This window comes from Penicillium maclennaniae (genome assembly GCF_028827695.1).
Source record: "Penicillium maclennaniae strain IBT 15551 chromosome Unknown utg000001l:1.0-3280838.0:1.0-3283122.0, whole genome shotgun sequence".
In the NCBI taxonomy this organism is placed as follows: domain Eukaryota; kingdom Fungi; phylum Ascomycota; class Eurotiomycetes; order Eurotiales; family Aspergillaceae; genus Penicillium; species Penicillium maclennaniae.
Genome location: NW_026623213.1, coordinates 611,373 through 630,733, shown reverse-complemented (window position 1 = coordinate 630,733; position 19,361 = coordinate 611,373). Strand labels below are relative to the sequence as shown.

Here is a 19,361-nt window from a genome sequence, read left to right as displayed (position 1 = left end):
ATACGTCAACGCTTCCGCTCTTGGATCAAATTCCAGGCTGCTGAGTCGACATGACTCCACCATCAATGGATCGGCACGCTATATCAACACCACCGAGCCCGGGATGGAGAAGCCCCCCCGTGTCAGTGAAGTTCGACCATTTCGTCTGGTACGGGGAGCCCGACCACAGCAGATATCATGATGGACAACATATCTTCTTATGCCTCTTCTCATTGATGTGGCGATCCGAAGGCTCAAATCGCATCAGAGGGGAATTTTGATAGACCCATACCCTCGTGCGGAATGGGCCATGATTGGTCAAGCTTGTCGGGAAACATCACCATTGGCTGAGTCTACTTCGTACAAGGAATATTCCCGACCATCGTCAATTCCCTTCAATATTTCATACGTGGAAAGTTTTCATGCGGTAGGTAAAAGAGTGGGACAGAATTCATGGGTAAAATATCACAGTAGATGAATTATTACACCAAAATTGTCCACTCATTCCATGACAGCTCTGCGACGCTTTAAAAAGTTCACAGAAATGAGCACGCGATGGATACACATGTTTCAATATTGTACTCCAACTCTTTTTGGAATGAGACTTGCTTTGTATGTAAATAAATAGAGCGTTCCGCTTAAAAGTGCAGCTTGCCGAGTCTCTACGGATCTATGAAAACAAGAACCCAGGGAAGAGAAGGAATATAAAATCAATTGAAAGAGTAGGCAGGGCAATGAAGAACGAAATTCTCCTGGAAACAGCTATATCGCGAGGCTATTTCCATGGCGATGAGTGGAAACCCGTCTGAAGTATAGGCAAGGACACTGGTATCCATAGTTGCCCAGAGGATCTTTGGTTCGACACTATCATACACAGCCCGGTGTTTTATTCATGAGTCGATGAAAAGACTATATTGCTAAATTGTCGAGGCGCAAATATTTGAGTTTGTGTGTTACAGACTAAATGAAAGTGTGCAGAAGAATGAAGCGAGATAGAAGAATGCCCAAGCAGGCACGTTGGATGCTTCGAGTCACGTAATAGTCATAACTTACAAGTTGTATCAGATGACAGGAATCCAGGCATATGTCAAACGCGAACTTTGAGACGAGTAGGCTTGATCTAAAGTGGCAGAAAGGGTTACGTCATGGCCTCTTTCAGATACAGACATCCTAAAATTGCTAAACAGATTCTGGAATACTCCCCAAGAGCCGATTAAAATGACGCCTACAGTTCTACCCCAGAGTAACTATACATCATTGTTGATCTTGCGATATGCAGGTAAAGCCCATATTACCATCCATTCTGACTCGAGGATCTGCTGGGTAGTTGGACGATTCTCGGGTCTGAATGAGAGCATCGGCCGTAGCATGTCGAAGATAGCGTCCCTCTTCCTTGCGTCAAACAACGGCATCCCACTATCTCGCCTGGGCTGTTGCACACTATCCTCAAATCGATCGTCCCAAGATCGGAAAGGGTTACGGTTCCTTGGCTTGCCATCCTTGGAAAATTTCTGTCGTCGAGCCTCCCACTTCATCCACCACTCAGGTGGCAGAACGCCAAGAGTATCGACATGCTCACAGGTTATGTCGTCCTCCGTCGCGAGAAATCCTTCGAACAATGGCCGCTGAGCGATGATAGACCATATGGTACAGGCGAGAGTCCAGATGTCCGATGAAAAAGACAAAGGCTTATTTGGTTCAAACCGAGCCTCGGGTGGACGGATAACCAGGGGGGTGCGAGATTCGTATCTCAGTTCTTTTGAATACGAAAAGGCTTCACCAAAGTCTGAAAGCAAGATCCTGGCTTCTGCAAGTGTGATTTTCTCACTTGCTTCCCCCAGCCATATGGATGCACTACCGTGGGATGGGACACCAGGAGGAAGCGGATTGCCATCTAGATGAACCACTGGGTCAAGCTCCGGGGCTCCATAATTTCCATACAATTGCTCGGGTGTTATCTGATCAAAAGTGGGCGGAACTTGGAGAAGAATATTGCCTAGGTGCAGGTCTCCATGGACAATCCCTTGGGCATGTACATAATCCATAACAAGGACGAGTTGCGCAGCCAATGACCGGGCCACATCAAGCTGGAATAAGCGGATCCACCGTCCTTCACCTGGGAGAGGCTAGCCCTCGCTGGTGCGGTAACGTAGCAAGCATGACTGCCATTTGGGCCATGAATGGTAAACCTGTCTAGGATCGAAGGGACCATCGTCTTTGCGAGATTGTGGACTGGAGAACAACGAGGACGTTCGAGGGTGGAGATAATGTCCATCTTTGGGTTTGAGTTTGCTGTGCAGACTTTCACTGCAACAAAGTTATTGGATTGTTCATCACGGGCCAGCCACGTAGTTGAATAGGAGCCATATCCCAGCTTATGGATAACTCGATATCGACTGTGAAAGTGATCTCCAATTTGTACGGGGTGATAGCCCCCTTGTCGATAGTTCTCGAGTCTTTCGACTCCCTCAAGAGGTTCGTATAGGAGACGGGTGTTAAGATTGTCACGTTTCTCCATCAAGTTGAAAGCGGTCATAGTGCACGCGCAACAGGGTCGGTTGCGATGAAGCAGTGGTATGCGCCCCTTGCGGACGGGAAAATCAACATGGGGACCATATATAATTTGGGCGTAACGACCGAATGACCAATGACAAGAGTTTACTCATTGCTGTATCATGTGGAGAGTTCACCCAAAAGAGGTCTCGACAAAGGAGACGAAAACATCTATATTCGGTCCTATCGCCAGCACGAGGTGAGTGGTTATGACGAATCGCGGCGCGACACACGCTAACAGCTTTGACAAAGGTACAGACAATGATTGGGTAGAGCGATGTAAGAGAAAGTCCGGGCCCGAGACACAGAGTAGCCGGAGGATCCTGTCGTATCAGAGAAGATAGCGGGAAGGAACTACTAGTCCCCAGGTTGGAGTCGGAGACTAGTGTATGACGCGAATGCTTCTCATCAACCTCCTAAGCGAACATTGAAACTACCTTTACTCTCACTTTTCTGCAGACTTCGAAGCTAGAAGGTATTTCCATCAACCGAATAGTTGTCAAAGTAAAACATTCCTTCAACATGGGTCAATACACTTTCCAAAAGTTACGTACCATTATCCGAAAAAGGCTTTTTCTCAATGAGAACGAGTCCGGGGTCGCGATTGACGCCCGTCAAAAAGCTGAGAGTAATGTCTTTCAGAGGCTTTCCCCGGAATTAATTCAGATCATTTTCAAACTCCTTTCTGGTGCCGACGAGATTTGCTTTGCCCTAAGTGATAATGCAATATATACTTGCTTTCAGGAATATGCCAGATACCCTCGTCCAATCGGTGATGATCCCTGGCATCCTGCTTATATTATCCCCTCTTTGACATCAGAAGGGCGGCTCTCAAAACGGCATGAAGCTCCTTTGGAATCAAAGTACAGAGCAGAACTTCTTCGACTTGGAGATAAGCGTTCGTTCTATTGTACACAATGTCAAAATCTTCATAAACGCTCTATAAGGCGAACTCTACAATCATATTTCAACTTGAAGCCCCAATGCTCTTCTCTTCACACAACAGTGGTCGATATCTGTCCTTGTTCAGCGATGACATTTCACAATACGCGAAATTGTATAATTGTTGCTCGGACGTCAGAGCAACAATGTTTCTATCGAAACTACTGGAAATGTAGTGAGCCATCCCCTGGTTGTGAGACCGGAAATATGGAATTTACGCACCAGTGCACTTTCAATGACCATTCTCTTGCAATTGTTCATATAAAGACTAGGGTTTGGTTTGATGAAGGTTCAAAGTCTCTTCAAGTACAAAATCTTTTCAAGTTTGATGTATCTGGGTTAACACCTGCCCAACTCAAACACCTGGGCAAATCAAATATCAACAAGTGCATACATCAAGCTGCTAAAGGATGGCTTCAGAAATTCTTTCAGGAATCAAAAGCAAGTGTTGATATGAATGTCCTTGGATCCGATTACTGTCAATGGCTTGGATGGGAAGAAAGCAAAACTGATGAATCCCCACGAGCTTTTGAAATCATCTTACATAGAGATTTAGGTGGCGTACATTGGCCTGACAAGCGCTGGATGAATTATAGTCATAACCGACTGAGGCCTCCTCGTAAAAGGAGTCGTTATTTTTGAAGGTATCACACTTGCAATAGGTGCCCTGGTCTATATTGACCAAGAAAAAAATTGGTTGAGCTCCGTCTTGCTTTTGGATTTAATGAAGTTGAATCTATTACTTGTCACTTGCTTGAAACATTTTGCCAAAACTATAAAATGGGTTGTAGAGTAGAGTAGTTTATTTTTCAGAATGGAAGACACCTGGACCGAGCATGGGAATATGCCTAGAGGTAGTCTTTCTGGACATCCGACGTCGGTCCGCTCCCCAGAGGCAAGCAGGCAGTGACAAGGCCCCACCAACCCCTCGGGAATCCAGCTTATTGGATAGAAGTGTTTTCTGCAGAGGACCCCAACTGAGCTGCATTCTGACCAATTGATGGCCCAAACTTCAGAGTGCCCGTTGAATAGGTATATGTAAGGTAAACGAAGCATGAAATAAGAACAAAAAAAAACATACAGCAGTCAATTAGTTGCTCTTCACCACATAAGACATATTTTGTTGGTCGGAACTTCTTTCATATGGCAATCAAAACAGATCATTAGAGATTGCAGCCTAAGATTTTCAAGTAGGTTTAGATACAGTAAAGCGGCACAGCTAGCAACTCCCAATCACATCGTGAAGCAAGCCGCTCTAGGGGGGTCGACATACGTGGCTTCCACTGATCATGCCCGACTCCGACTCTCATCCCGAATACAGCGTACTCACCTTTATCACCCCTAGTCGCGCGACCCTAAAGCGGCGCTCACCCATTTCTCACCCAGGTGACACCCACCCGACTACTGGCTGCACATAAACCACACGGCGGCAGGTTAGTAGTTGGGTGGGTGACGACCAGTGAATCCCTGCTGTTGTATGTCAGCGTTCACCCATTCTTTTTGATTTGACCGGGAAATAGTCCTTGCCGCCCTACTCTTCAGTCCGCTTTTACCGCCCTAGCTTCCTTCCAACCATCTATAAAACACCGTCCTCCCTTCCCTCGAGGCATCGACACACTCTCTTCTCTTTTCATTCTCTGTCGCCTTTAAATGTGGAAAGGAAAGAAACCACCGGCCCCTGCAAGTGGACCTCTGCCCCGATGCATTCCCCCTCTCAATCCACCGCAGATGCCGCTCGATCCGACGCTGAGGCCGTTCTGACCAGCGTTGGCGGCGACGCTATCCAGTATCCAGAGGGTAGAAACGCCAGGAACGTCGAGCCGTCGACCGTATGGTGTAGCTCCTTTATTGATTTCTAGGAAAGACATGGCTACTGATCATAGCCTAGCTCGCCGAGCATCTGTCTTATTCCCTAACATTCTTTGCACAGTCACAGGGTAACGTCTCAGGCTTCTTCGACTTCTCATGTCTCGCTTCACCCCGCTCTATCAAGGGTTACTCTGCGCAGCCCCAGCGTTGCGGATCGGGCTCCAGCTGCTTGTTCCCGAGAGCTTTTGGCCCATCGTTGTCGCCATCGTCGGTCGTTCCGTTCCCACTTTCCTCGGGGATACGTCTTCGAAACCACTGCGCGTTGGTACGGGCCAATGGCAAAAAATACCGCGCTTGCGCGTGTATCGACTGATGCGTTGTGAGGGGCCAATGACGGGCTGACTTCGCAAAGTCGCCCTTGGTCATGCAGCCACGATACTTTTAGCGGGTGCAGACTGAGCCAAGGCCTATCGTGGATTGGTGTCACATGGCCCGCCGGTGAATGCGACGTGAAACTGTGCTTACCGGAGCTTTGGAGCTGCGTCGTGTCTTAGGTAGCATGGCCAATTTGACTCTCAGTGTGACTGTTGCCAAGTCTGCTGATGATGATCGATCAGGAACAGAGTGCATAGATCGAAATAACTAAAGATGCAGAAGGAAGAGAACTAGTAAGTATGACGATGGAGGTTAATATACCTTCCATGTCATCGGCCGTGGAATCCTTGAGCGAGTCGAAGCGAGCCACCCTGTGCAAAACGCTGATTGACCGAACCATTGCTTCTCCATACTTATGTCTCCACTTCCTCGCGGGCTTCCCTCGGTACATAGAGAGGTCGACTAGGCATGAAATGCCCCCGACGTCGAGATCGGGCCCCCATGTACAGCTTAAGAGGCTGGGTCTGTCCTTCCTCACTCAAGAAGTTCTTTGGACTCCAGCTGAGTAGAAGAATTCTCAGCACGGTTGCTGAACCACTGTCAGACAGCTTCCTGATTAACCTGTGGAGGCAGGAAAGGAAGTCCTCCGCGTAGTGTGGATCGATAGCTTCCAGCTGCACGATCATGAATACAACCCGCAATGAACGGAGGAGTCCGGCCAGCACATCTAGGAAGTGTTCGTCGAGGCTTGCATGATTGAATCGGTCCAGATATTGTAGGATATTGCTCTTAGCTCCCATTTCATCGATAAAAGTCACAGTCTGATATATGAGACTCTTTAGTGTGGCGATGACAGGGTGACAGTCTCTTTGTGGAGTCAGGACCCAGAGGTTAGCTATTTTGTTACTGAGAAGTTGCTCGACGATATTGGTACAAAAATCTTGAGCAAGCTTTCTGTCTGCGATTCGCACTTTGATGGGAAGAAGCGAGGAAGTCGCTGATTGATTCCACGATTGTAGGCGAGGAGCCTTCCAGAAGGGCGTTGTTTTTGTTCTCTGTCTGAAGCGACGATGATTGCGGAGACCAATGGACATTTGTAGGCAGCTCTGATGGTCGATTGAGCACTGGGAGTATATCACATGAAGCGCTTGAATCGATTGGATACTGAATACAGAGCGGGATATCTCTGCTTGTTCTGCACGCGTAGCGGTGACAAGATCGTGCAAGTCTTCGAGCTGCTGTAGTATTCTTGCTTGGCCGGCTGTACTCGATGACGCATTTTCTTCGATCATTCGTTGGGCTGCAAGAAACTTTAGATGTATATCACGCTGCTCCGCTTGACTGCCTGCGCTTGAATAGGCGGTAATTTTGTCTGTGGTTCGGTGGATATCGTTTATGATGTCGTCGTATCGCAGGGCGGCAGGCTTGGTAACAGCATGGATAGCTCGTTTCCAAGATCCTTCTTCGTACCATTCTAGCCCCCGTAGCAGAAATCGAATGATATGCGCATATAGGATGGCAAACATTCGTTTGATTGATGAAGTTGGGAACAGAGAGGTGGCTAGCTTAGCACGAGATAGAGCGTCCGCGATATCCAAGAGGCCGTTTGCAATAGTTAGTCCGGTGCTTTTGTGCTCGACAATGGCCTATAATATCCATATTAGATGGCATCCAAAAAGACACAGGAAGATCTCTATCAGTTTGAAAAGTTTAAAGAGAAATCACGTACTCCAACCAATAGTTTCATGGCACCCCACGCCAAGGACGTGAACTCGGGATGATGTTGCACAAGAACATCCATGATATTTCCGTAATAGTGAATTCTCTCCGCTAGTCGATCCATACAGCGTCCCAAAGCAGACTCAGTTCGTCTTTGGTGATAACCTTCCTGTGCGTCTTTCACCGCATTCAGGAGGTCGTCCATGGTCGTTGTTTTCAAGGTTTGGAGTCGGTCCTTTTTCCGGGGATCTCTAGTGCCTTGCAATTCAAACAGCATTCGCGCATTCTCAAAGGCAACCTCTGCGTTTTCGAAGTCCTTTGGGCTTAGAGAGTGTAAGCTCGCATGATAGTACGTCGCTGTGGAATCAGCTTGGCACTCACCGTTCCCCATAATACCAGTGTGAGATAGCTGTTGTTGGCAGGTCACCTTCCATGATAATCAACAAGGGAACCAACAGGCGATATTGTAAGACTGTTCGGGCTATATCATCCCTAATAAGTAAACCTGCCAGTCCCTACGGCGTGATCTTGTCGAAACAAGCTGAACGCTCAGCCTCCACGTGATATGCACGAAGTCGCCCGAGCGCAGTTAGGCGGCAAAAGCACCGCCTCATTACGAGGTCCCTAGATATCGCTAACTCATTCCCTCCTGGAGCCACGTTGTTTCCTCTTTTATCGCGCAAATCTGTCTTTTCCTCCCCATATACGGGCCCGGTCATGCCTCTCCGCCGGAATCAAAAACACACTTTCTCCTCAAGCAAGGCAAATGTTAAGCACTCTGGCTCAGGGATGAATAACAAAGGTGGTCCTACACCCAAGCCCATGCTGGTCAACAATGCCCACCTGATGGGCGAACTGATGCCTCCGCCTGAATGGCCGCATCCCGCGCCTCCCCTTTCTATGTCGGCATTTCCAAAATCCGAAACAGAGCCGACGTCATACCATAGTATGACCATAACAGATGACCATAGTAAAGGAAGCGACATCAAGAGGCGCAAGCTTATGGCTGTTTCCGTTGAAGAGAACCCAATCAACCCGCCTGGCTTCCCGTCACGTTTAACCTCGGGCTACGACCACTCAGAGCAACCCAATCCAACTAGCTCATCGCAGCCTGCGGAGGGTCAAAGTGTTCCGACTGGCCTTGATCTCGACTTTTCGGCCCTCGATAACCCAGATATTCTCGAGAGCTTCGATTTTGATACATTTTTGAATACCGATGAGTACGGCACGGGCTTTGGTTTAGAACCCAATATGCCCCATACCGATGAGGCCCGATCTGACTTGACCTATCCGCCTCCCTGGGCCTCTAAAAAGTCCGAGGTGAAACGTCGTCCTACGTCGAAAGTTCGGATGGAACCTGAATCTGGCTCTAATTCCAAGGCATCTTACGGTCATGCTACTGGGATGTCATCGATTTCATCAGAAGCTGTTGACGATAATGGCCGAGCAGAACATCATAGCAACGGAACTGAGGCCGTTGAAGAAGTACAAAGATTACGCGATCGGATCGTCGAATTGGAATCACAGCTCCAAAATTCTGCCGGCAACAAACAAAGACGGAAGCCTCCACGACTTCAAGTGCTTTATCGCCTCCAGGACGGTGACCCTGGCGGGTTCTCGAATGACGACACCCCATTCGAGGATGAACCAGAGATAACTCAAGACAAAGAAGATATTGCTTGTTTGCGATGCCGGAATCGAGTCAGTAATCTCGAGCTCTATCTTATGAGACACCCAGATATATCATTTGTGGTCTTTCGCACCTATCCAAAGACCATTCATCTTGAGGGTATAAAAGGGCACCATTGCTCCAATCCTATTGACCAGCTCCGTCTTCCATCTCCAGTGGCTGAAAGCATTCTTCCGGTCGAAAGAAATCTGAAGCAGGCCTTGAACATGGTACTCGAGCGAAAGCCCGAATTCAGACAGATTCTCGATAAGTATTTAGAAACCGACGGTCTTGATGCGCCATACCTTTTCATTTACCATAGCCGCAGCGACCTAGAGGATATCCGATCACATCTCTCCCCCGAGGCTTCAAAGCAGCTTGGGCTTCTCGTGGGGTATGTGAAGTCTACGCTGGGGCGTGAATATCATGCGGCGGATGAGATTTTTAAGAAAGGTAAAATGGCGCCAGGATATATCCAATACCTGGTTAAACCAGGAGATGTACTGGTCGAGAAGTTGGGGAAGGGTTACACAGGATTTATCGCAGAATCCTGGTTATCCTCAATGCAAAAATCACCCTCCACCTCCTCCACCTCCCCGGGCGAGCAGGGTTCTATCGTTCTTCCTCACTTTCCAGAGGGATCTCAATCTGAATTCGGCATCGCAGAAGAAATGAAAGATGAATCATTCATCTTAGAGCACCCGATTGATCTCCGGCCGCTGCAATCTCGTATGAAATATACATGGACATTCATGGGAAAGACCTTGGGTTTTAACGGCTCCTTTTTCTGGAAGACAAGCCAGTTGAAGATTGAGATGTCAGCCGACTCTCTTCAAGAACCCAGCGCCATCGCCAACATGAACGTCTTTCCTCTTCGGTATGCACCTGGGGAAATATCCGAAATGCTTCAACGGCGAGGGTCGATGTTCTGGAAATGTCGCACGAAGAACCTCATTTCTTACCAGCCTGGCGATGATGACGAATTCAGCAAAATGGTAAGCTCGCCTCCACATTTTATGAATTTGATTGGAAACGTCTGATACTAGAAATACTAAAACCCACAGACGGATGACCGATACATGATTGATATGCGCACGTTCCGCACTCTTCATCCTCATAATACCATTTCGCTCGGAAAAACGGGCGGTAACCTCAGCTTGGACGTGATCAGGGAAGACGAACGCTTTCAATATCTCCTTCCGCCCCTCATTAAGGGGTACAATCTCCGTCGAAAAGCCTGGAATGATCTTGCCGTCGACCGTATCTCTGACGTGAAATGGAACCGGGAAGCATTCCATTCCCTCGTCATCGAGCACAAAGCCAAAAACCTCATCGAAGCTCTCGTCGTCAGTCAGTTAGAAGAAGAAAAATCAACTGATCTAATCAGCGGCAAGGGTAACGGCTTGATATTATTATTCCATGGCGGTCCAGGGACCGGAAAGACTCTTACCGCCGAGGGAGTCGCAGAGATCGCCAAAAAACCCCTCTACCGTGTAACCTGTGGAGACGTGGGCACCAAGGCGGAGGAAGTTGAAAAATATCTAGATTCTGTCCTGCATCTCGGACGCATCTGGGACTGCGTGGTTCTCCTCGATGAAGCCGACGTTTTCCTCGAGCAGCGAAGCCTCGAAGATCTCCAGCGCAATGCGCTTGTCTCTGTTTTCCTGCGCGTGCTGGAGTACTACGAGGGAATTCTTATATTGACGAGTAATCGGGTTGGGACATTTGACGAAGCCTTTATCTCTCGCATTCAGCTGGCCCTACATTACCCCGACCTGGGCCCACGTCAAAGACGTCAGATCTGGCAAACCTTCGTTGATCGACTCGAGAACCTCGATGAAGATATCGACTTCGCCAATCTGCGCGATAATCTGGATGCCTTGAAACTGGAAAACCTGAATGGACGCCAAATCAGGAACGTTATCACCACTGCTCGACAATGTGCCAAATGGAAGAACACGACTCTCACTTATGAGCACCTGAAGGATGTAATTGAAATCTCGGGACGCTTCGGGACCTATCTTCATGATCTCAGGGGCTTTTCAGAAAATGAACTCGCGAAGGATGGTGGAATACGGTGAATCTCATTTCATCTGGTCGTGACGTTGGACTAGGTGTCCTGGCCATGTATGAGATCTATGACTATTATTCTTTCCTGCATCTGGCATAGCGGATTGGACTTGAGCGTTCTTGATTCTTTGCTCAGAGCCGTTGCCGTGAATGGCGGAGTGATTGCATAGTCGTCCAAGTTTCTTTATTCTTGCAATATGGCCCAAGATATACACCTTCCACCAACAGCTAGTTTCGCACATACAATTGCCAGACCCCGCTCATGGTCTCTAGCAATTCGACTATTCTCTTCGCACGTAGAACCGCTTTAGCTGAGTTGCATCGAACCCTTTTCGAGAATGATTCGCCCCTGCGTGGACCATTCACATGGCTGCCTCGACAAGGAGGCCAAAGACTCGAATAGCCAGACGCCGCTGCACCTGGCCGCTTCTAGTGAACACTGGGTCAATAGCCTGTCTCTATTGAGCGAAGTTAACTGCTTAGTCTGTTCTGGCCTTGGCGAAGCGATTATCGGAAAGCGTGCCCCTTCACCGACAGTCTCCTTGCAACCGCTTTGCCAAAAGATTCTGATCTGATGGCAGCATCCATACATAGTATAGAGAGGTTGTTTATGAAACACGGGGTTAGCACTGAAGGAGTGCCGCGCATGTTGACAAACAGACATTACTTGCTCTTGACTGGGGAGCCGTTCCAGCAGTGCCAACATGAAGACGACCGCGCTTGTTGGAACAATCCTCAGTTCCTACAAGAAATCCAGACACGTCATCCCTCCAACAAGCCGGTTCAAAGTCTTGCGTGTCTTACGCGAATGGCGCCTTAGTGTTTGGTGGAGGAGGGTGCCCTGCATATTTAGTCGTGTTCGGGTGAAGAATATTCAGGTGGGTGAATTGCCCCCTGAAGCCGCCTGAAGCCAGATTGAATAGATGCGGCGGCGGGTCGCCCACGCCCGAAACGTGAGCGCTAGGTGACCACCACCATTCATATTGCTGTTGTATGTTTTTGCTTTTGCTTCCTTTGCCCTTTAAGCCCCTAACCCTTCAGGCTCTTTAGGGCCTTCAAGCCTTCCATTTTTCACCTAATAATGCCCTGCACACATGGCATCCAGATCCCGCCCCCGGGCCTGTGATATCTGGAGCCCTCTTAGGGACTGTCGGTATTTAGTAGTAGGGGCTTGTATAGTCTTGGTACCGAACCGATGACAACCCTTCAGTCTTTTGCTGGAGCTAAATAAACAATCTTTTAGAGCTGCATGTTTTTCCAGTAGTACAGCAACTTCTAATGTCTCTCTGGAACGTCCTGAAAAATCATCTCATGGCCGATCTTTTCGAAGAGTTCAAGAAAGGCCTCCATGAACTCCTTATTGTCACTTTGAAGCTTTCGTAGTGATGATCTTGTCAGAGCTTCCTGGTAACCAACTTCCTGGATGAAGCGGAGATCAACCCCGCAACTCTTCAGAAGCTCATAGCCTTGTTCTTCGCTCATTTGGTCGAAGGGTATCCCTAGGTCATCTTGATAAAAGGATGCCCACGTTCGTATGTAGAGTTTGTGGAGCTCTATCTTGAGCGATTTGGAAAACTCTCGCACTTTTAGTAGAGAACATCAGAATGAGAACGTTGAAGAAACGCTCGCCGTAAGGATAATGGAGAGAACTGAACTTTCTCGATGAGGGTCCTGATCCTACGATTCGGATCGAAGATTCCAAAAGGTGTGGCAATAACACCTGCAATAGCAACACCACCCGCACAGTATGAGGTCGCAGTCCAAGCGACCCACCAAGCTCCAAAGCTAACGACAGCACCGACAACGACACAGGCAGCTCCCTCCATGAAAAGGACGTTGTACAAGGTACTGCGAGCCTTTTCGGGCTCTACACTTGCAGTCAAGAAGCTCAGTGTGGCGTGCTCGAATTCACCAGATGCGGTCAACATTTTGAGACAGGCTTCCACCTTTCTGATGCCAATATCTGGGCATAGGGCTAATGCATATCCCAAGTCAGTCACAACGACAGAAAAAGAAAAGGGCAATAATGGAACCCCTCAATTTTTGGCGAGAGTTCCTTTTTGTTTACCTACTTTGTTGAGTCTCAGACATGTAGTCATTCCATGTGGCGTACTGGTTGCGATAATTCCCCAATGTCTGTGCAATTCTCTGAACAGTGTGACGCATGACTGTCTTGCTGCCTTAGGCGCCAGGCAGCAACATCAGGCATCAATAGCAAACATCCATGTGAATCGTAACAAATACACCCTATTTTAGTCGAAACTCGGCAAATCTAGCGACCTCAGACATAAGTTGCTCAGAGGACGGGCATCTTTTGAAAAGGGACTGCTCAACCTTCGACAAGGAGCCCAGGAAATTATCGCAGGCTTGGAGAAAGAGGTTGTCGGTACCCGGTCGTGCCATAACCCTGGAGTCTAGTTGATCTCCAATTAGCGAAGTAGCGGTGCTGGATCACACTGCAAGGGAATCAAATACTGTCTTTTACTATTATCCGATGATTAGTGACTGGAACCACAGACAAAAGCGACTTGGTGAATGCTGCTGCAGTCAAGGATGAATATCCTTGCCATAGTTTGTGTTTGTGAGAGTCGCAGTAGTCGCAGATTCCCCAGATCACAAGGCACGGGAGCTAATCCATTAGTCCTGCCGCCTACATGTCAAAGCGGATGATATCCAGCTCTTAGGCGATCCCGTCTCGTGTCTGCGCATATTTCATAACTTCATTTCCGGATGCGATCAGGCCGTAATAAATGCAAGGCTCGTCGGTTGCTCGTAGTGTTCGACTAACTAACTGATTAAGATCACAAGTGGAGCAGTCACTAGCACTGCCCGAGTAGTCGTATATCGCGCGGAAAAGCCAGTCATTGTCAGGCCGAGAGAATTTCTCTTTCATTTGCTCAATTTTCTCAAGAATATCAAGTAAAATTTGCTTGATTAGTCGTTTTCCTGACAGGTAGTCGCTTTTTATCTGGCTCAGCGCGGTTAACAGAACTCGAGGAGGTTTGTTAAGAGAGCCTATCTGTTGAAAGCGTCCAGCGTGTATCGTTTTGCCATAGTCATATTGTATCACGCCACTCTCTTTAGCAGTTGGTATGCTAATTACTACATCACCGAGTCGAATATTACCCTTACCGGGCACTCCGCCTCCAACACCGACCATCAGACAAAACTGCAGCGATAGAAACGTTGGCAACATCTATGTTAGCACAGTGCTTGCCGATGTTATCCCATAAACACCAGACGGCAAGCATGCAATCACCACATTGTGGCCGTTCAGTCTGCTCAGTGTATAGACATTTTGATCAGTAGGCAGCTGAGGCAGGCGATCGTGTATTTCATCCAGCATTGCTTTTGCCGCGGCCATTTCTAATGACAACGCGCAGATCCATACCACAGTGTAGTCATTGTATGATAGTGCTGGGGGGTGCCATTGAATTGCAGTTTCTAAGAGCGGTATGCCAATTCTAGACTCAGGAAAGAATTCTGGGAAGCTGCATTTATGCAAGAAGACTCCAAAGAAAGTTTGTTACTTAAGCGGGAAGGGGTAATCAGCTAGGCTAAGTGCAAGGCTGTCAACCACTGCATGAGTACGGAAGTGTTTTTGGCTCTCAATACGAATATCCACACCAAGTTTTCATTCTGCTCACAGTATTAGTAATCGAAATACTGAGCTTTGGATAATGATAGGTCGAGTGCTTGCAGCTGGCGTGGTTGAAACAAGGATGTATGGGAACATCCGAGATTGACTGTGACCGTAGCAGTGTTCAAGCTCCCTTGGCTATGTCCAAGACAACTTCACGAAAGAAGAAAATCGCACTGTCATTAGATGTTCTGCGACGCTTGTCTACCGCGATATTCTGGGCGCTTCGGTCCCTCCCGGGGCATTGGACCAACATCTTCCTAGGGCTAGCTTGAACCAAGATGGGAATTCGCATACCATATTGTGGAGAAACACATTGCTCCTTCAATATGACGAACAATTCTCAATACCAGCAGCAGTATCATGTCGAGTAGTGAAGGTTGATATCGCGGTGTTTTGTAATTTGTCGGTAAAATGGTCCTTGCTGTTGGTTCGCGTGGTCGGCTTTACTAGGAGCTCCGCAGCCTTCTGGTTGCGCCACTCCGATCGTCGGAAATGCGGGTGACAACCGCAACAATGTCGGAATAGACTTACTTCTCTCAACAAAACAAAGGCAAGTACGCCAGAATGCAATTGCTGGGGTCGATGAAACGCCTGCATATGCCCGCTGCACTAACCTTCAGGCGCGCCCTGCATACCAAGCAGTGCAGTCTACCAGCCGCCTACTACCGTGGGGGAACTTCGCGCGCGGTATTTTTCAAGCAGGAAGATCTTCCACGCCATCGGAAAGACTGGGACTCAGTCTTCCGGGGCGTTATCGGCAGTCCAGATCCATACGGCCGGCAGCTGGACGGGCTGGGAGGCGGAATCTCCAGCCTCTCAAAGGTGTGCGTGGTGGGCAAGTCCACACATCGCGACGCAGATGTCGACTATACTTTTGTGTCGTTAGGCATCAAGAATGCAGATGTGGACTACTCCAGCAACTGCGGGAACATGAGCAGTGCTGTTGGACCATTCGCGGTTGATTCGAGGCTGTTCCCCGTGGAGAGTAGTCACGGCAACGTCTCGATTCGTATTCACAACACCAATACCGGGAAACTCATTCGTTCATCCTTCCCGGTCGTCGATGGCGAAGCTGCCGCAGATGGCGACTTTTCTATTGATGGAGTCGCTGGCACCGCGGCGCGCGTACAACTGGACTTTATCAACCCCGCCGGCTCGGTGACGGGGAAATTGCTTCCCACAGGAAATGTGATAGACACCATCGATGGTATTTCCGCAACGTGCATAGACGCTGCAAACCCCTGCGTATTTGTTCGTGCTGAAGATCTTGGTCTTGAGGGCAATTTGACTCCAGACGAGATTACCGCCTATCCTGATCTTCTTACACGCTTGGATTCAATCCGTCGCCAGGCTGGCGTCAAGATGGGCCTTGCGCATACACTTGCGGCCGTCACGGGGAGCATACCCAAGATCGCTGTAGTTGCGAGACCATCTGCATCTGGCCGTCGAGATATAGAACAGAAGCAGACTTCTACCGACGTGGACCTCCTCACTCGTGCTCTTTCTGTTGGACAGCCACATAAGGCTGTTCCCATCACCGTTGCCTTAGCATTAGCTGCTGCAGCTCGAACCCCTGGAAGTACTGTTGCAGAGACTATCGCTGGCAAAGAGCCTATTGATCATGCTGGAACCACAATTGGACATGCCAGTGGGAACCTGCTGGTGGGCGCCGATTTCGAAGAAAACGGCACCCTCGCCACTGCGACAGTGTTCCGTACAGCTCGCCGACTTTTCGAAGGTAGGATCTTCTGGAAGGGCGAGAAATTGTCAAATCGAGCAGATCATTGAAACCTTTCGTCAAATATTTAACCCTGTACACCCCACCCCGAAACTGAAATACCTCACAAACCATCTCCATTGTACGCCTACCCACCCAAGAACCCAGATCCTACCTCAATGCACTTTAATTATTGAATGCACCAACAAGGAATCATCTCCAAGTCACTATCTATGCCTTCCTTCCCAAATCCAGATCCCTCACCAACTTCATGTCTCCGTTCCCAATAGTCCCAATAGACTCTCCAAGCCCGAAGAATGGCTTGACAGCAACATCAACCATCTCTTCAAATAGCCTTCCAACAACAACCTCCCTTAGCTCTTCACCAGTCTGACCGAAATCAGGGAACGCATTCAATTCCAACAACCACGCGTTTCCATCCGCATCAACCAAGAAATCAACACCGAATAACTCGAACGCATTAGGCAAGGTCTGGAAATGAACCATCATGCCCCGCGCAGCAGCTTCGAATACTTCGCCGGTAACATTGCAGATCTGGTCAAAGATCTTCTCCTTCCAGTCTGCGGTGAGGCCAGGAACATGGTGATCGAGGTTCCAGAATCGGCGCACACTGCCCTCATTTGAGCTTCCGCCTTCTTGGAAACATGTATTTGTGAGATGGCGCGCAAGATCCATGACCTCGTCCTCTTCCTCGTGGGGTGGGCAGTAAGGCTTCGCAGCAAAAAGAGCCAGCATCTCCTTGAAGACATAGACCTTCAACGCACCCGTTGCAAGAACATATGTGCGGATATGGAATTTACGATTCGAAGACGAGGGCAGAAGCAGCGGGGGGTCGATGTAGCGCTGGGCCATGAAATGGCGCAGTTGAGAGGTGACGATGCCTGCGTCGTGAGCCGCGTCTTCATCTTCCTCGTCCTCTTTGGTCTCCGACCCACTTTGTTCGTCGTCGGAATCTTCCTCCCATTCTTCGAAGATCTCGCGGAGTTGGTCTTCGCTGTTGAAAAGTCGAATGCCTTGGCCTCTGTCACTCATGCCGGGCTTGAGGATCCACCATTCTTTCTCCGAGTTGGGTCGTTCTTCATTCTTGTCCAGACTCTCTCGCAGCTCGTATGCTTCCAGCAGGGCATCGTCGAGGAATTCGGCGTAGTCAAGCTCAAAGTCAAATGCGGGCTTGAAGTGTTTCTGCAGAGTACTGTCTGGGTTTTTGGAGATCCAGTTGGCTACCGTGTTGGAGAGGTAATGTTTGCGGATGAGAGCCTTGCGAATGATGTATGCGTTTGCGAGAGAGGTCGTGGGCCGGACAAGGACGTGTTCGAATTCGATGCGCTCGTATTCGCGATATTGAAAGACGGGCGCTGCGCGATCTAGCAGATCATCCAAGGATGTAACGGCTCTAAGATCAACCGAATCACCAAGACGGCGGGTTAATGCTTTCTGCACGAGATCTTGGACATAAGGATCGTCGCAGTCAACGATGGAGTACACCGTGGGCCTTTGCGAAGGCTTTTTATCTGACCTACATGGCCACTATCAGAATCCCATTGATTGCAAGAACAGATAGGGGGCATGATGTCTATCAGCTAGTCCAGATATCTAAAAAGTGCATGTACCATGTATCACGTGTATCTGAAAACGCAACCGTCGTAGCCATCATGCCATCATCTCCACTCACAGCTTGATTTCCCCAGTGGAACCGGGCGCATGCATAAAGCAAGCTTTCAGAGGCGTGACACTGCGCAGAAAAGGGTTAGAATGGCCTGTAAATCTCTGAAAACAAAGTGTCAACGACAAACCTGGTCATCTGTTCCTTAACAGCCCAGCCATCATTTCCAGGAGCATTCTCCTCAACACTACGGTAGACATCCTGAAGACTCGGCGCCCATCTAAAGTGCTTGTGTTGGAATCTTGTCTTCGTGGGCTCGCTAGCAGGAGCAGGCTCCTCGCCTGTAGTCTCACTGGCAATGCGGAACCGCTGCTCATCCAGCTCCGGATCATCCGCAGCAGCTGGGTCAGCAACCTGGAAACAACTTCCAGAAGACCATTTGTTGATCAACATGTCAGTATAGAGGACCTTATTCTGGCTCACGCCAGGCTCCAAGGGCACATTGACGCTGTAGAGATCAACGCCATCGGCCCAGTTAGCACACAAATACTCGATCAACTTGACTGAGTGAGTCGAAGCCTCGGCGATCACCACGGGATCATGATTGCGCGAGCTAAAAGCATATGACAAGGCAATTGCTCGTTTGCCGCAGACAGCACCCTCCATGGCACCACCAATAGTCCCACTCGACAATGCGAACAGCGCCGTAGTATTGCGCCCATAGTTCGGGCCCGAGACGACAACGTCAATCGGTCCTCGTTCCTGGAAATAGTGATAAAGCCCGATCTGGACGCAGCTTGCCGGGGTGGAGTCGATCAAAATCCATTCGTCCCCGCCATCGTCGGGCTCGCCGTCGCTACCCCGCGGTAGGTGGTGTGTTGTCCCATCCTCCTGATGAAGTGTGCCCGGCCTGAAGTAAGTTGGCTTTATAGATGCGCCTATGATGTGCGCCTTACCGATCCATGATCGTTGTTGGTGGGGAGAATGACCGAGACAGTATGGCCGGCGGCTTGCAGCGAGTGAACGAGGGAATGAACGTAGGGTGAGGACTGATTCGACGGGGGACCGTCGTCGTTTGTGACCTGGAAAGAGATCAGAGAGGCTCAGGAGTCTCTCAAAAGGCCTGTACTTACCAGAATGTGCATGGTGAGTCGGACAATTGCAAGATTGGAGGGGAAAGCGGAATCGGAGATTTGCTCATGCAGCGGGGGCCTTTTAATCGGGACTTGGCATTTACTTCGTCATTTACGCGTTGGGTATA

The 19,361-nt window shown here is 49.0% G+C and overlaps 7 protein-coding genes across 7 annotated transcripts; 3 read left to right on the top strand and 4 right to left on the bottom strand.

Moving 5' to 3' along the window:
* Positions 1–1,226: 1,226 nt before the first annotated feature.
* Positions 1,227–2,024, bottom strand: N7477_000227 (uncharacterized protein; the record flags this gene model as incomplete). The annotated part of the gene is made up of 1 exon (XM_056961890.1): positions 1,227–2,024. One exon carries the CDS (start codon positions 2,022–2,024, stop codon positions 1,227–1,229), a length of 798 nt encoding a protein of 265 aa, XP_056826893.1.
* A 3,150-nt stretch (positions 2,025–5,174) lies between these two features.
* On the top strand, positions 5,175–5,656 carry N7477_000226 (uncharacterized protein; the record flags this gene model as incomplete). Its single annotated transcript, XM_056961889.1, has 2 exons — positions 5,175–5,303; positions 5,405–5,656. 2 exons carry the CDS (start codon positions 5,175–5,177, stop codon positions 5,654–5,656), a joined length of 381 nt encoding a protein of 126 aa, XP_056826892.1.
* Positions 5,657–6,071: 415 nt separating this feature from the next.
* On the bottom strand, positions 6,072–7,811 carry N7477_000225 (uncharacterized protein; the record flags this gene model as incomplete). The annotated part of the gene is made up of 3 exons (XM_056961888.1): positions 6,072–7,304; positions 7,388–7,700; positions 7,759–7,811. 3 exons carry the CDS (start codon positions 7,809–7,811, stop codon positions 6,072–6,074), a joined length of 1,599 nt encoding a protein of 532 aa, XP_056826891.1.
* Positions 7,812–8,094: 283 nt separating this feature from the next.
* N7477_000224 (ATP-binding protein) lies at positions 8,095–11,127 on the top strand (the record flags this gene model as incomplete). Its single annotated transcript, XM_056961887.1, has 2 exons — positions 8,095–10,041; positions 10,111–11,127. 2 exons carry the CDS (start codon positions 8,095–8,097, stop codon positions 11,125–11,127), a joined length of 2,964 nt encoding a protein of 987 aa, XP_056826890.1.
* A 1,575-nt stretch (positions 11,128–12,702) lies between these two features.
* Positions 12,703–13,044, bottom strand: N7477_000223 (uncharacterized protein; the record flags this gene model as incomplete). Its single annotated transcript, XM_056961886.1, has 1 exon — positions 12,703–13,044. One exon carries the CDS (start codon positions 13,042–13,044, stop codon positions 12,703–12,705), a length of 342 nt encoding a protein of 113 aa, XP_056826889.1.
* Positions 13,045–15,323: 2,279 nt separating this feature from the next.
* On the top strand, positions 15,324–16,547 carry N7477_000222 (DUF453 domain protein; the record flags this gene model as incomplete). The annotated part of the gene is made up of 1 exon (XM_056961885.1): positions 15,324–16,547. One exon carries the CDS (start codon positions 15,324–15,326, stop codon positions 16,545–16,547), a length of 1,224 nt encoding a protein of 407 aa, XP_056826888.1.
* A 160-nt stretch (positions 16,548–16,707) lies between these two features.
* N7477_000221 (uncharacterized protein) lies at positions 16,708–19,245 on the bottom strand (the record flags this gene model as incomplete). The annotated part of the gene is made up of 5 exons (XM_056961884.1): positions 16,708–18,013; positions 18,170–18,229; positions 18,291–18,991; positions 19,057–19,182; positions 19,234–19,245. 5 exons carry the CDS (start codon positions 19,243–19,245, stop codon positions 16,708–16,710), a joined length of 2,205 nt encoding a protein of 734 aa, XP_056826887.1.
* Between the last annotated feature and the right edge of the window lie 116 nt (positions 19,246–19,361).